The 17017-nt window shown below is 38.3% G+C and overlaps 1 protein-coding gene across 2 annotated transcripts; it reads right to left on the bottom strand.

Annotated features, from left to right (window-relative positions):
• Nucleotides 1-1180: 1180 nt before the first annotated feature.
• On the bottom strand, nucleotides 1181-11512 carry LOC143102215 (perforin-1-like). 2 transcript variants are annotated; one of them, XM_076265680.1, is made up of 5 exons: nucleotides 11432-11512; nucleotides 3487-4024; nucleotides 2973-3111; nucleotides 2424-2647; nucleotides 1181-2318 (listed from the first exon to the last, which is right to left on the bottom strand). In XM_076265680.1, the coding sequence occupies exons 2-5, from the start codon at nucleotides 4005-4007 to the stop codon at nucleotides 1430-1432; spliced, it is 1773 nt and encodes a 590-aa protein (XP_076121795.1). In that variant the 5' UTR covers nucleotides 4008-4024; nucleotides 11432-11512; the 3' UTR covers nucleotides 1181-1429. The 2 variants fall into 2 exon arrangements, with proteins under 2 accessions (XP_076121795.1, XP_076121796.1); XM_076265681.1 differs by lacking the exon at nucleotides 11432-11512 and adding an exon at nucleotides 6746-7819.
• Between the last annotated feature and the right edge of the window lie 5505 nt (nucleotides 11513-17017).

The following is a 17017-nucleotide window of genomic DNA, read 5'->3' as shown; positions in this document are numbered from 1 at the left end:
GTACTCACGGTTATGGATAGAAATGTAGTGGAGTAAAGAGTACAATATTTGCCTCTCAAATGTACTTGAGTAAAGTCATGAGTACTCCCCAAAAATGATACTCGAGTAAAGTACAGATCCCTCAATTGTACTTAAGTACTGTACTCAAGTAAATGTACTCCGTTACTGTCTGGCTATGATGACTGAATAAAAAAAATCATTTATCCTGCAGAAGAGTTGCTTATATGTCGTGACAGTGCGTCTTCAGCTGTGCTCCATACGTGTCTCTCGCCTCTTCCCTAATCACTTTTAACAGTCATTACCAATTTGCAAATGATGGTGAATAACTACTCATCACGAGATATACAGTATTTCGTAATATCTTTATTCTAATTATGTTTCCCATTGTAATCGAGCAATTTGTAATGTTTTGCATGGACGTGCGCTGGTGTGCATTCATGGATGATAGAAGGACGGTGCGTTGTGCACCCAATATGACTGTTGACAATGAGCTCTTAAAATAACATATAAACAACTCGCCATAGACTTCTGACCAGGTGTACAATAGCGACTTTTAGACAATGCGCCAGGCCACTCCCTAAGTTGTTAATTACCACACCCCTGGGCGCATTGTTTAAAAAATAAACGTGCAAAATAAGGTATTAAACTTTGCGTCGGGTGGAAAACAAGTTTTATGCCATACGCCAGGGTGCAAAATATAGCCCTTAGTCTTTAGGAAGAAAATGTACTTTTTAATCGCGATTAATCTAGATTAATTCATTTCAAAATATGAGATTAATTAGTTATTTTTTTAAATCATTTGTCAGCCCTAATAAAAAAACGTAAAATATTAAACCACATCAATTTACACATGTAGCCTTTCTGACGATTCTTCTCGTCACCATTTATTGTAATCCTTAACCATTACCTTGGCTTCCCTGATAAGTCTCCACTGGCATACAGCCTAATAAATTGTTTGCAGGCAATTCTGTGGCCTATTCTGTCATCCTTACAGTGGACACCGCAATCTGGAAAAACAATTTATATTTGCAGCTGTGCTGAGTATCATGTAGCTATCCGTTTTCTTACAGATTACACAGGTATGCAAATTGATATATTCCACAGGTATGTGCATGCATATATCGTAAAAGATTTCAAGACAAACATTGAACATAATTTAATATATTAAAAAATACTGTACTGCTTGCTCCAAAATGCTTTATTAGTAATTAATGCACACTAAGTTAATACAATGAAGATATATTTCATGTAATCAGGTATGCTATGTTTACTTTTTGCTTTTTTTTGTCATTTTTATTTCTTGCTGATAGCACACATATAATTGGTCAGTAAGCCCATGGATCAGTCTAATTGCATAAGACTAATACCTTGACCAGAAAAACAAACTAGCTGCATTGACAGGAGGGAATCCTGACATTTATGCTTGAACTTAGAGCCAGTCAGCCTTATCTCCATTCAGAACTGAGCTGTTATCCGTAAGCATGTAGTTGAATGCCTGCCCATCCAACCTCAGTCCCATTTGGGAAAGCATGCGCTTTGGAATGGGACGAGCATGACGAGAGACATACAGCTTCTCCAACAGACTGTCCATGGGAGAGCTCTCATATTCAGCACAGGATGGGCCATTCAGACTCGGACCACAGGTCACCTTCAGCTTGTAGAACAGCACCCCGTGATTAAGAGTGCAGACTCTCTCCCCTTGGTCACCCCCCGACTGAAGTTTTGCCAAGCACGTTCCAAGGAGGTCATCGTACCTGTCGTCTTCATCCCACACTTCAAGTCTGAGTTTGCTGTTCTCAGACAGCAGCATGTCACCAATGTTAAGTTCCCAGTTCCAGTAAGGATTGTCATTGCCCTGAATCATGGGTGTCTTGCCAAGCGGTATTTTATTCTCATCGTAGATCTTCACATACCCATCAGTACCAGAAAGAGTGTCACCATACAGACCTTGTCCCCTTATGATGGTCAAAGCAACGATGGCTAAGCCAGGACGCGTTGGACAGCAGTTGGTGCCTAACCCCTTGTGACTTTGACAGTGGCATTCACAGGACCTTGGGTTGGTTCTCCTCCCAAGGCTGCAGTGGCCAGAGCATTCCCTCTTGGCACCCCTGTTGAGGATGTAGTCTTTGATGGCTTGCTTCAGCTCTGTCTTCACCTTTCCATCTGGAATCAGCTGGTGAAGGGGCTTCAACGTGTAGGAGATCACATCTGGGCTGACTGGCAGGGATGCAAGCCACTTTTTATAAGCAGAGGCATCTCGACCTGCAGAGAAAAGGAGCTCACCTTCTGTTGTTTGCCCACCGGTGATTTCTGTGGTCCTGCATCCAAAACATGGAAAAAATAAGCAGGAAAATTACTGTATGGTCATGCCAAACATGGAAAGTTTGGCGTTAAATTAAATGTAAAATTTCACTCCGACTCACCTGTCATGAAAGATACTTGAGAAGCTTCTTCTCCCCTGCACTTTCTCTTTCTTCTCATTGCAGAACTTCATTTCTGCACTAAGGTCGATGTCAACCTTGTATGGGATTTTTACAGCAACTTCAGCACCAAGGCACGTCTTCACCTCATCGGAGCTCAACCCCATCATGGAGGCTTTGCACTCCCTGATACTGGTCATTGATACTATTTTGCCACCAGTCTGTACCTGTAGAGAATAAAAGGTATAACATCTTCTCACAAGGCCATAATCTACTTACGCTTATGCTGGAGATGGAGAAAATGATTTAAGACAATTTTAATATTCTAAAATCAATACCCCTCCATAATGGTTAATGTGCCAGGTGTACAGTAGGCCAATAATGGTTCAAATATGTTTTTTATGTTTCTTTATAATAGTTTTATATTTTTGTATTAGGATAGATATTCCAGGAACTTAAGGTCTGAGTTTGGGCATAGTTTTGGCATACAGTAGCTAATACTGTTGCAATTGGTAGCTAGTAGTTGTAATGTGTTCACAATTTTCTCTATACCTTTTTTATGAAGTGAGTGCCATACGTGTCAATGAAAGCATCATAAGCCAATTTGTTACTTGGGCTGTAGATCTGTGGGAGCTTTTCCACGGCTCGTTTGAAATCTTGATTCAAATTTGGATTGCTTGAGGTCATGTAGCTGCAAGAGGAATAACAGTAATGATAATAATAATAATAATAATAATAATAATAATAATAATAATCATAATAATAATCATCATCATCATCTTCTGCTTCAATATACACCATTGAGAGCACTATGCTGTGTTTTATCAACATAGTCTAGTGCTCAGTAATTCACTAATTACTCATTTATTAACTCAGTAATTCATTATGTTCTAGAGCCTCATAAAAAAAATTGACCTATGTCCCCATTTCACTAAACTAATAGACAACTATGCTCATGCATAGTTGCTCATGTTGAAAAACACATAAAAATCATCCACTTATGTTCACCTGCATACTTTATTAACATAACATACAGTATGTTGGTAAGTGTGAGAATACTGTGTACCTGTAAAATCCACAGTGTACTGAGTGACTCACAAAGTTGAAGCGGTCTTGTTTGCTCTTTTCCATGGCAGTTGTGGTCAGTTTTGAATATGTCCCCGAAAGAGCTAGTGAAACAACACCCAAACCTAAACCAAGCTTCCAGTTGTTCTCCACACTCTTGCTAACATGATCAGCCACTGACAAGGCAGATTCCAGTAGTTCGCTCTTGATAGCTATGCTACATTTATGAAGAGGTCTCCAGTTAATGACAGATGTAGGAATTTTCTGCATTTTCCCTCCACGGTAGGGGTTTGCACAGAGGGTGCAGGTTTTGTTTGGAGTTTCAAATGTGTCCATATCTATAACAAAAGCTCCCTTACGTTGCATTGTGGTAATATCAAAACCTTCACCAACTAAGGATGATCCCGGGGCCATTTCTGCCCCTTGGCAGTGCTCTTTTGTGCCAGAGATGCATGACTGGAGGGAGGGATAGGGCAGGAACAGAATGACCCCTGCCAATATGGTGGTGGACGTCAGGAACATCACTGCCTGCTGATGTGCTGATTTAAGACAAACATACAAATGGTCAAAATGGCCATCTAGTCGCAGTGCATCACTGATTACTTCATAAGAAATCTGAGAAAATGAACATAGTCAGTTCTTCTAATATTCACTTAAAATTATAAACAGGGTATCTGTGGGTTTCACTCAGTTAAATTGAAAAAGATTTCCAGAGTTATTAGCAAAGGAAATTAATTTGTTCTCTAAATTTCTTCACAAGCTACAAAGTTTTTTTTTATCAGTTCAGTTCCACATAAATATTATAATTAATATTACATAAACATAAATATTACAATGTAATATACTGTATCATTGAGAATAATAACTAGAATGTTAAACAACTTCAATCTATGCAGCTAAAAAACATTGTTGAAGTAACATTAAATGACCATATAGCCTACACTGCAAAAACCGCTTATCTTACCAAGTGTTATTAATCTTAAAATAAAAAAAATCTAGTAGTCGGTAATAAAGCCATAAGGTAATAAATTGGCAATAACACAATGACATTTCTAAACCAATAACTAACTTTTTGCCAATAATGTAACAAGCTATTACATTATTGTCTGGTTATTACGTTATTGGCTTGTTTGAAAAAAAAACATCCTTTAATAAAACTAGATGTACCGCAGAGCGGTATAAAATATGACCGCCGCCCAGTCCAGCACATTTTTTCCACAAAAAGAAATCACGCTGAAAGGCCTATATGATTCTAACTGTCTCACTAAATTGCATTATCCACACTCAATTCTCACTGGTATCTGCTAGACAACAAGTACCAAAACATGATTAGTCCATAGATTTCACATGTAAAATTCATTTTATACAACCCCACCTCCATCTTGCCTGTTCATAATTCTGAGAAATTCTTGATTGTTTGTGTTATGTTTATGTTATGTGTGTGTGTGTGTGTGTGTGTGTGTGTGTGTGTGTGTGTGTGCCTGCGTATGTGCCTGTGCATGCAAGCGTACATATGTCTACTGTGTGAGTATGTGTCATACGTATGATTACTGTAAATGTATGTGTGTGTGTGTATCTGTTTGTGCACATGTGTGCACATGAAATGGGTTAACATGACCCCTGGAGGCAAACATATGGAAAAAAATGGTCATCCTAGGCCCTACAGTTCTCAAGATATTCACAGAGAACTGTGTCTGCCCTACCCTCCTTTCGGGGGGTCCAGTCCAGCGGGGGGGCTACAGATCAAAACGAAAAATGACGGTTCCATGCTATCCATGTGGGGGTACATGCCCACCAAGTTTTGTGTACCCCGGTCTTTCACTGTCCCGGGAATCCTTGTTGGTGTACGTTACTAAATGTACACATAAATTATTTTATTGCAAGGCCCCCCATAAACGAAAGTACACAAAACTAAGCATGCATTCGGAGGGTGTCATAATGATCCTACACTTTTAATTTCGTGCAGTTTTGACCTTGTCAGCCAGAGATATTGTGATGAAAACACCTTATTTTTTGCTTTTTAATTTTTAACTAGGTGGCGCTATACATGAAATAAGTGGTAATGGGATGGGTTGACATGCCCCCTTAAGACCAACATACATAAAAAAGGTGGACCTCCTAGGCCATACGGTTCTCGAGATATTCACAGAAAACTGTCTCCGGCCACCTACAGGCCAGTTGGTGTATAGTAACATAAATTAATTTATTGTGTGGCCCCCCATGAACGGAATTCCACAAAACTTGGCGTGCATACAGAGGGTGTCATAATGATCCTACACTTCCAATTTCGTGCAGTTTTGACTATGTTAGGTCACAGATACCTTCGATTACAACACCTCATTTTTACTTTTTTTGTGTTTAACTAGGTGGTGCTATACATGAAATGAGTGGTTATGGAATGGGTTGACATGGCCCCTTGAGATCAACATACAAAAAAAAAAGGTCCTCCTAAACCCTACGGTTCTCGAGATATTCACAGAAAACTGTGTCTGCCCTACTCTCCTTTCGGGGGGTCCAGTCCAGCGGGGGGGCTACAGATCAAAACGAAAAACGATGGTTCCATGTGGGGTTACATGCCCACCAAGTTTCGTGCTTCGCTGCGCGGCGGTCATAATAATAACTGGAGCTGATAATGTAATAATATACTAATATGGGACTTTATGGGATATAAAGTGTTACACTTTCATGGCATACTTACCTGTACTGTTGTCTCTTTCAAATATCTGCTTTAAGACCTGACCATGCACATACAAACATCCCGGCATACACACTCTCTCTCTCTCTCCCTGGGAATTAGGGCTGTATTTATTTAGTTTAAGGTTTATTTATACGTTTTATTACACTTGGGATATTATGTAGGTGTAGATCAGGGGTCTCCAACATTTTATCCGAGAACTACATTGACAAAATGAACATGGCTAAGAGCTACTAATATTTATATTGCATCACATAGCTGATATTCATCCGAAAGAGCTGAATAAGCTTTGTACGTGTTTTAAGGTTCCTTTCAACTCCTTTACCTTCTCTGTTTGTAGACTGAATTTGAATGTGAACTTTAATAGGTTTACCAATTGTCTGTTCTCAGATTTATAGAATTTTTCCTTGAACCTTTTGGGAAGCTACACAGACACAGTTAGGGAGCTACTGGTAGCTCTTGAGCTACCTGTTGGAGACCCCTAGTTTAAATGGACCCATTTTCCTGATAATCAAGCCATTCGGGAGGCAGAGATGCAAAATGTCTTTTCAAATTGAGCACCAACCTGGCCCTCTTTCTGATGCAGAACCTGGCTCTCTGTGTCAGTCTAATGCTGAATGTGTTTATACTGGATCTGTGTTTGCATATTTAATACGTTTCATACACGTGTTTCAAAACTGCATTTCGGTCGTTGCTTTTACCTTACCATTACCTTACGCATGCCAGTTATGTATCCACCAGCTGCCTGCCTGCAGCCTACTTCCAAAACTCCAAAGCTGCTTGCTGTCAGATTTGGTTCCGAGGGCACAAGTTCGGTGTATCAACAACACTCAATAACAGTTTATGTGATGTGTTAATCAATTAAATTCCCAACAATTTCACAACAGCTAGTTCTGGAGTAGGCCATTCAACTAGCCCGCTTGCTTACGATGAGACTAAGGCTGCGCAGTCGGCACCCGCTTCCTTATTTGGGTTTTGGGTTGCCAGGTTTTAGACAAAACGGTTGAAGTTGAAACTAAGTGATCGTGTATGTGTAGGGTGTATTTCATACACAATCTGGCAACCTGAATGGATCAATGATTTTAAAATGAAGTTTGATGGCCATACAAATTACAGGGGTTTTCCGGGAGAAATAACAAAACGGGAGGGTGCTGGGAGATGACCTTGAAATACGGGATAAACCCGGGAAAAGAGTGTTGACAGGTATGCTTTATATCCAATGAATTAAGTGATATTTTTATACTTTAACTGAAGTTCCCAGAACGTCCTCTAAAGGTATAGTCTTGTGTAACCTGCGGATTTCTTATCCTTTAACATTTATCATTTACAATCTCTATATTTGTTGCGTATCTGATCAGAATAATATCTACCATTTCTTCTGCTCTTCCCAGCAATTCAATTCACGAAAACATGTTTGTATTTCAGATCCATTTTAAATACCGTATCACATCCAACCTGGGGTGCCTTTCTAGAAAGCGTAGTTGGCTAACTTCCGTCGCAACCTTTGTAGTCCGATCCATTATTCTTGGATTTGGTGTTTCTAGAAAGGACAGTTCGAACTCTCAATTACAAAAATGTGGTGGTTTGAACAACTGCCCTTAAGCAGTTGCACTTCTGTCGATCCTTGGTAGTTCTGGGGGTCGTTTCTAGAAAAGTTAGCAACGACGTTGCTCAACCACCGTGGTACGACGCAACTTGCGACCAAACAACGACATTGTAACACCTGTTTCCAGAAAGCATCGTACCTGTGTCGCAATTCGCTACCTCCGAAGTTCGAACACTGTAGTTCCAACAACGTTGTTGATGATGCAGCGATACATATCATTGGTGGAAACAGTGGAAACGTGTAATACCCCACCCCCTAGAAATGTTCTGTCACGGCCTATGTCGACATTTATCTAATCTAAACCGAGTGATTAATGCTGGCATTGCCATCAGCCAAAACCTAAACCTATTGCAAGCATAGGCTATAAAACAGTTAACTTAAGCAGACCCATATGAGTCATTATTTGTATTAAATATCTGTTGGAAAAAATATATAGCCTGGACAAATATCTAGGTATCCCATAGGTTATTAATTGTCTCGTGGCTTAACGGCAGCGCGTTGGTGCACTGCGCGCTCGGCCGGAGTTCGCATCCTCTTCTTTTCATCTCTGAGTAAGAGTAGGCCTACGAGACACAACAATAGGATTTGACCATACATATTTATGTATATAGTTACTCTACATCGAGAGACCATAGGTACAAGACATCAGTCAAAAACAATTTAATCTACGTGTCACACAGTTCACCTGCAGGTAGCGAGAAGCAAGAGGACAATCTCACATCATAAGAAAATCGAACCTACAACGTTGGGATAACAAGTCTTCTGCTCTAGCCACTACACCATTTATCACTGCTGTTGTAAGAGTCTATGATGTATGAAGATTATAATACTAAAGGCAAGGCAATACTCGAATTAACATAAATAGCAAGAATGAGCCAGGTAGGGGAGTCAGTGTCTTAATCAAAATTAAGCAACAGGATATATCAATCATTGAGTCACGAGATAAACATCCACTTCGCAATTTTTGTTTAGGCGGTATTGATTTTTGGTTAGGCGCTCTGGACACCAACAGGAACTACCAAGGAACGACACAAGTGCGACTGCCTAGGGGCAGTAGTTCAAACGACCAAACTTTGCGTCCTTGTTTGCGATTGAGAGTTCGAACTACCCTTTCTAGAAACACCAAATCCAAGAACGATGGAGCGTACTACCAAGGTTGCGACGCAAGTTAGCAAACGACGCTTTCTAGAAACGACCCCCTGTGTCGCAATTTGCTACCTTCGACGTTCGAACACCGTAGTTCAACAACGTTGTTCATGATGCAGCGATACATATCATTGGTGGAAACAGTGACAACGTGTAATACCCCACCCCCTAGAAATTTTCTGTCACGGCCTATGTCGACATTTTTCTAATTTAAACCGAGTGATTAATGCTGGCATTGTCATTGCCATCAGCAAAAACATAAACCTATTGCAAGCATATAAAACAGTTAACTTAAGCCGACCAATATGAGTCATTATTTGTGTTAAATATCTATGTTGGAAAAAATATATAGCCTGGACGAATATCTGGGTATCGCAAACTTTATCACTTGTCTCGTGGCTTAACGGTAGTGCGTCGGTGCACTGCGCGCTCGGCCGGAGTTCGCATCCAATCTTTTCTTTTCACCTCTGAGTAAGAGTAGGTTTTGACCATACATATTTATTTACTCTACATCGAGAGACCAATAAGACATCAGTCAAAAACAATTTAATCTACTGTACGTGTCACACTAGTTCACCTGCAGGTAGCAAGAAGCAAAAGGACAATCTCACATCATAAGAAAATCGAACCTACAACACTGGGATAAGTCCCCTGCTTTAGCCACTACACCATTTATCACTGTGCTGATTTTAAGTGTCTGAAGATTATAATACTAGCTTATCAAAAAGCAAGGCAATACTCGAATTAACATAAATAGCAAGAATGAGCCAAGTAGAGGAGTCAGACTCTTAATCAAAATAAAGCTACAGGACAGATCAAGCATTGAGTCACGAGATAAACATCCACTTCGTATTGTTTGGTTAGGCGGCTGTGATTTTTGGTTAGGCGCTCTGGACACCAACTGGAACTACCAAGGAACGACACAAATGCGACTGCCCAGGGGCAATAGTTCAAACGACCAAACTTTGCGTCCTTGTTTGCAATTGAGAGTTCAAACTCCCTTTTCTAGAAACACCAAATCCAAGAACGATGGAGCGAACTACCAAGGTTGCGACGCAAGTTAGCAAACGACGCTTTCTAGAAACGAGCCCCAGATTGGTGATGTTGTCGGTGTCAGGAGTGTCTAACCAAAAATCATCATTGCCTAACCAAAAATTAGGAGATGGTTTTTCTTGTGACTCAATGATTGATCTATGCTATAATGTTGATTAAAAGACTGACTCCCATGCTGGGTTCATTCTTGCTACTTATGTTAATTCTCGTGTTTGTTTGTGCTTTGGTAGGCTACTATTACAGCATTCCCAGACCCTATAGTCAAAGCACACTGATTAATGATAGAATCAATGAATTAACTGATATCATGTTCCTACTGGTCTCTTGATGTAGAGTAACTATACATATTTAGGGTCAAAACCTATTGTTGTACTGTTGTGCCTACTCTTACTCAAAAGTGAAAAGGAGAGATAGGATGCGAACGCTAGTCGCGTGCACAGAGTACCAACGCACTACCATTGAGCCACAAGATAGAAAATGCAAATCTACTACAACTTGCCATTTTTCTAGGTTACACATTTTTGAACACAGATATTTAACACAAATAATGACAAATATTGGTCGGCTTAAGTAAACTGTTTGATTTGCTTGCAGTAGGTTTAGGTTTTTGCTGTCGGCAATGACAATGGCAGCATTAATCACTTTTGGTTTAAATTAGAAAAATGTTGACACAGACCAGTTGCCACTGTTTCCACCAATTATATACATACATGTATCACTGCATCATGAACAGCGTTGTTGGTGCTACGGCGCAAGTTGCGTCGTACCATGGTGTTTCAGCAACGTTGGTGCTAACTTTTGTAGAAACGCACTCCTGCTTAGTTTTTCAATAGGACGGCAGAATGTCCCATTCTTACGATAATGGGATGTTGTTTATTAGATAGATCAAAATTTAAAGCTGGATGCATGTAATTGGTTTATTCAAATTCATTTCACCAGAGTGGTCTCGTCCATTTCAGAACCCCCGCCTTGCCACTCCACTGCCAAACTCGGAGCCATTGTCTTATTAAATTAGGTTAAAATGTATTAGGTTAAAATTAGTTTAAAAGTGTGCTAGGTAAGTGTCATTATACTGCAAAAACTGCCTATCTAATAAAATCTAACCAAGATTATTAAACTTCTATCAAGATAAAAAAAAAATAGTTTGTATTGTTTTCAGTATAAAGAGAGCACTTTCTCGTGAAATCATTTGACTTAATTTAAGTAAAGTTTGACTTATTTTTAGACATCTCATCCTGAAAACAAGCACATTTTTCTGCCAGTGCGTTAAGCAAATTTGTCCTAAAAACAAGCAAATTTGTCTGCCAGTGCTATTAATACTGATAATCAAAGAACCATAGAAACTGCACCTTACAGTATATATATATCTTTAACATTAACATACTCATATAGTTCTCTACAATGGCAAAAGTGGACAATCCATGGTACAAAAAATCAAAACCTTACCTTACATACACACTTTAAGCTACACTGTGGCTTGCAGTACATACAGTGTGGAAATACAAAATAACTTCTCGTCAGTCTTTAAATACCTTCTGAGAGATGTGAAAAAGAATGCTTTATTTAGACTTGTGAACGAAAATACTGAAGTGTTGACACTGCCCCGAAACTACAATGACCCTACACCAAGGTAGGGGGGGTGGGGGGTGGAGGGGTTGACCATCAGTTAACTTCAAAACAGCCACTTTACTTTGGTTAGACAATAGCAATATATTGATTAACATCAACAAATCTAGACTGGAGTAACTCAACATTTGGCACCTCCGATATGTTTACTGTTCTAAAGATGTCAAATAGCCATTATAATTACCAAAATGATAGCCACGGAGTGAACACAGAAAAACGGTGCTTTCATTATACAAATAAACATGATAAAATACTTTTATAACCCTTGAGCCAGCTCCTTTGTATATGATCTCAATGACGATACAACATTTGTTTGCACTTCCAACAGTATGGCATACCTGGTTACGGCCTAGTTACCACCCAAAAATGCCCACAAATATCAGTATGTTTGTGTGAAAGAATAATGAAACCATCAACCACATCACATACAAAAGTATTTATATTCTAGCACTGCAAAAACGGATTTTTAAGAAAGTAAAAAAAGCCTTATTTCTAGAAAATTAGTCCTAGTTTTAGTTCCTAAAAGAAAAAATAATCTTGCCAAACATTTTTCACATAAGAAAAATAGTCTTATTTTGAGAAAATATATCTAACTTCTTCTTAATAAGATTTACCAGCTAATATCAAGCTCAATTTAAATAGTAACAATGTGTGGACATATTTTGCAAATTATCCCAGCAAAGGAACATGATTATGCTCCTTATTTTAAGAATGAGACCACTTACACAACTTCTCAATTTAAGAATCTTAAGAAATTACATTTCTTTTTTTCATTTATTGTTATTATAAACATTAAAACTGCCTATCTAATAAAAGCTAACCAAGATTATTAATCTTATATGAAGATAAAAAATTAGTTTTTATTGTTTTCAGTATAAAGAGACTTACCTAGCGCTTTCTCGTGAAATCATTTAAGAAACTTAAGAAAAGTTTGACTTATTTTAAGACATCTCATCCTGAAAACAACAACTTGTCCTAAAAACAAGCAAATTTGTCTGCCTGTGCGTTGTAAGTAAATTTGTCTTGATAAGACTCCTTAAAATGTCTGTCAATGTCTTCTTAAATTAAGTCAAAATGATATTTCAAGAGAGAACTAGGTACGTCTTTTCATACTAAAAAAAATACCAAATAGATTTTTTGACCTTATTATAAGATTAATAACACTAGACTAGACGCTAGATTTTATTTTGCCAGTGTAACACCTAGTGCGTAATATTTGAAAGTATTTATGACTTTTTAAGGCCTATATAGATGTATTAATAATAATAAATAAGTTTGATCTAGTAAATCCTAAACATTGCAAGCACATTCCTTGTTTACATTTCTAAAAGACATTACTTGAGCTAGCTAAGGTGAAATGATCAGCAGTATGTGCAAAAATAATAATAATAATAATAATAATAATAGGCCCAATAATACTATTACTACTATTAATACTAATAATCAAAGAACCATAGAAACTGCACCTTATATATATCTCTTTAACATTAACATACTCATATAGTTCTCTACAATGGCAAAAGTGGACAATCCATGGTACAAAAAATCAAAACCTTACCTTACATACACACTTTAAGCTACACTGTGGCTTGCAGTACATACAGTGTGGAAATCCAAAATAACTTCTCTTAAACTTAAAAAGCTAATTTTTCTGCCAGTGTGTTAAGCAAATTTGTCTGCCAGTGCGGTAAGTAAATATGTCTTGATAAGACTCCTTAAAATAAGTCAAAGTCTTTTTAAATCAAGTCAAAATTATCTTTCGAGAGAGCGCTAGTTAAGTCTTTCATACTAGTTAAGTCTTTTCATTTGATGCATGTGCTATTTGTTTTTGCATTTTATTTTTTGGCACATTTACTTGCTTGGCCAGGTGAGGGCGCAATACAAGGCAGGCCCATTGGGTGTCATCCGAATCATAATACATATCAACCTGAGAAATTTCAGACCATTCATTTTAATCAAAGAACATTTCTGATACACTTTTTGGTTGGCCAGATGGTGGCTCCATGTCAGACATGGAAATTACACATGTGAATATCATCAAAATAATGACATTTAATTAATATTTTGTTAATAAATTCCATGACTTTGGCCAGCTGGTGGCGCTATGCCAGACAGGCATATTGGGTGTTTGGATGTCATATACACATAATCTGATTAATCTGATGCATCTGATTGTAATATCCAACCATCCATCCAAGTGGAAAAAACACATTCCTTCTCTTGCCAATTGGTGGCACTATGTAAGGCACGTTAATAAGACATATGAATATCATCATCATGATATCTAATTTAGTGTAAAATTTCAGATCAATCAGTCAAAGCATTGAACATTTTTGGCACATTTCCTGATTGGCCAGATGGTGGCGCTATGCTAGGCATGTGAATTTCACATGTGAATGTCATCACAATCATGATATCTAATATTTTGTAAAGTTTCAGATCAATCCATCAAAGCCTTGAACATTTTTGGCAAATTTCCTGCTTGGCCAGATGGTGGCGCTATGCTAGGCATGTGAATTACACATGTGAATATCATCACAATAATGATATCCAATATTTTATAAAGTTTCGCATTGTCCATTTCTGGCACATTTCCTGCTTGCCCAGGTGGTGGCGCTATGCCAGGCAGGCCTATTGGGTGTCATCATAATATCTATTAACCTGAGAAGTTCCAGACCATTCATTCAATGCACTGTAACTTTATGACACATTTCCTGTTTATGTGGTGAGATATGAAAATCATAATATATTACAACATATCAAAAATCCCTTCTCAATTTAACATCAGGAACATCTTGGCATAATGTTTGCCAAATTTCACATGAATCTGACAAACCATCTAGGAGGAGTACATTCAAATCTATCATGTGATATCAGTGTTCTTGTCACTCTTTCTGTTGCCAGTGGGTGGCGCTATGCCAAATATGGATTATGGGCTTGTGAATATCGTCATTACCATGGTATTCAATAACCTGTGAAATGTAAAACATTTCAAGCCATGCATGGTGAATTATGACACATTTATTGTTTATGTGGAAGGGTATTAAAATTAATAATTTCGCCATTTCGTCAAATTACAACATATAAAAAAAAGCTTCACAATTTAGAATCAGGAGCGTCTTGGTATCATGTATACCAACTTTGACATTAATTAGATCAACCGTCTAGGAGGAGTACGTTAAAATTGATCATGTCCAAAACGCACAAAATCACAATTACCTCACTTCCTGTAGGGTGTGGCTAATGACATGTTAATACAAAAGCTGTTTGTTTAGGAGTTACATACACCCACCAAATTTGGTGTGTGTATTTAAAACTATATGCCAACCACAAGTCAGAGTGACAAGCTCTTGTACCTAGCTTCATTTATTGTTATTATAAACATTAAAACTGCCTATCTAATAAAATCTAACCAAGATTATTAATCTTATATGAAGATAAAAAATTAGTTTGTATTGTTTTCAGTATTTTTAGCTTTTTGACCTTATTATAAGATTAATAACACTTGGTTAGATTTCCTTTTTTGCAGTGTGCTTTAATTTATTGTCACTGGATGCTAATGTGCTGTAGCATATAGGGCTTGGTTTATCTCTGACATCAAGTGGAGAGTAGGGAAATGCAAGTCATGCACTATTGAGAACATCCAAGTCAAGTTGTCCTAAAAGTACTAAGTGTTTGATCACACATTTTATTTCTAATGGGGCAATGCCTTCCAAAATGACATGCATGATGTCTTGGGATGTTTGTTGGATGAAGTTAAAAGGCGGAAATTCTACCAGTTTACTCTTCTGTTGATCCCAAATGTAGTTTTTAAACTGTTTCTGAGATACTCAGTATTGGCACTCTAAATACCACTACACTGCCGCATAATATATACAAATAATATTGTATTTATGCATATTATGTCTCTGTATTGTTCTTTCTTCAAAGTAATCCTAATCAAAATACAATTGCATGTCCTCAAATATACATTCACACTGCCTTGTGACGGGCCACTAGGCCCTCTACTCATTTTCTTTGCTTGTCTTCAGGTGCTTCAAGAGCTAACGAGCTGATGAGCTGCACCTGAGGGCAGGTGTTTCCAGTTAAAGGCAGCTGCCTCTCCCCTTAGGAGGGTCCATTCTTACTTTGGGTTTTGGACATGCAACACTGCACTCAGACACATTGCAAACACACTGCAAACACACAACATCCATGCATTACTGATGACTGACTTTGACCCACCTCACACTGTTTGTTTGTTTGTTATTTGGTTAGTTTGGTTAATAAATCCATATTTTAGTTAAAGATCCAACCTCTCGACTCATTCTTTTGTTGTGGCCTTACCCCTAGGTCATAACAGCCTACATTGCAAAACCAACACCCTCTTTAAAACCACAAAGCTCATGCTGAGCTAAAGTGTTTATTCTTGGAAGCGTGAGAACCGGGTTGCAAAGTTTGCAAACATTGACAAATGTCATCAGAGTCAATTATTATTTGTAAGGCAGACTCGGGCCGGGCAGAAAATAAGGGGTGTTATTTCATGAATGCACCATCTGAACTGTCATACAAATACCCACTTTTGTATTTCTGTGGCTCATCTATCATTGCCAGGACTTTTGGATGGGACCATAACTGTTCCAGACTTTTGATCAGAGGAACATACTGAAAACATTTGGGTGTGGTAGAGAGGACGCAAGCAGTAAACCCAACAGTAACTTCCTCTAACTCTACAAAATGGGAATAGTCCTTAATCATAGTGAATTTCAATTTTCAATTACATTGTACTTATAGAGCGCCAAAACATGTCTCATGGCGCTTTACAGAGTATTAGACCATGAGAGAAAAGAAAAGAAAAGAAAAGAAAAGAAGGCCCATGGGTAACAGGGGCGAGGAAAAACTCCCTAGAATTGGAGATACATACAGTATAGGAAGAAACCTCGAGCAGATTCACGACTCAAGGGCCTGACCCATCTGCCTAGGGTCAGTTACAGGACAGTAAGGTCTGTACACATGACAAATGACAAGCCTCAGAATTTTAGAACTTCATAACTTTATGGTCACAACAACCATAAACGCTATGCTTGGACAGGATTAAGTCAACAAGGCCAATGACAAAAAATACACCGTCCCTACTGTGACGCATGGAGGAGAATTTCTGACGTTTTAGGGGTGTATGGCAAGGTGAATGCAAAATGTTATGAGAAAATATTGTAGGACAGTTTGCACTCATCACCCAGAGCTGCACATGGGACACACTTGGACTTTCTAACTTGGCACTGATCCGAAGCACAAAGCCAAGCTGACCCTTCAGTGGCTACAGTGAAGGTTCTGGAGTGGCCATCACAGTCTCCTGGCCTCAATATCATTGAGACACTTTGGGAAGATCTCAAGTGTAGGGTAGACTGAGTACAGTTGAGACACTTT

The sequence above is a fragment of the Alosa pseudoharengus genome, unplaced genomic scaffold, assembly GCF_046254945.1.
Source record: "Alosa pseudoharengus isolate Yale_2024_CS ecotype anadromous, Long Island Sound unplaced genomic scaffold, YU_APseudo_1.1 YU_APseudo_1.1_scf_4, whole genome shotgun sequence".
Taxonomy (NCBI): Eukaryota; Metazoa; Chordata; class Actinopteri; order Clupeiformes; family Clupeidae; genus Alosa; species Alosa pseudoharengus.
Note: the sequence above shows the minus strand (reverse complement) of the source record. Positions and strands in the feature narration are given on the sequence as shown.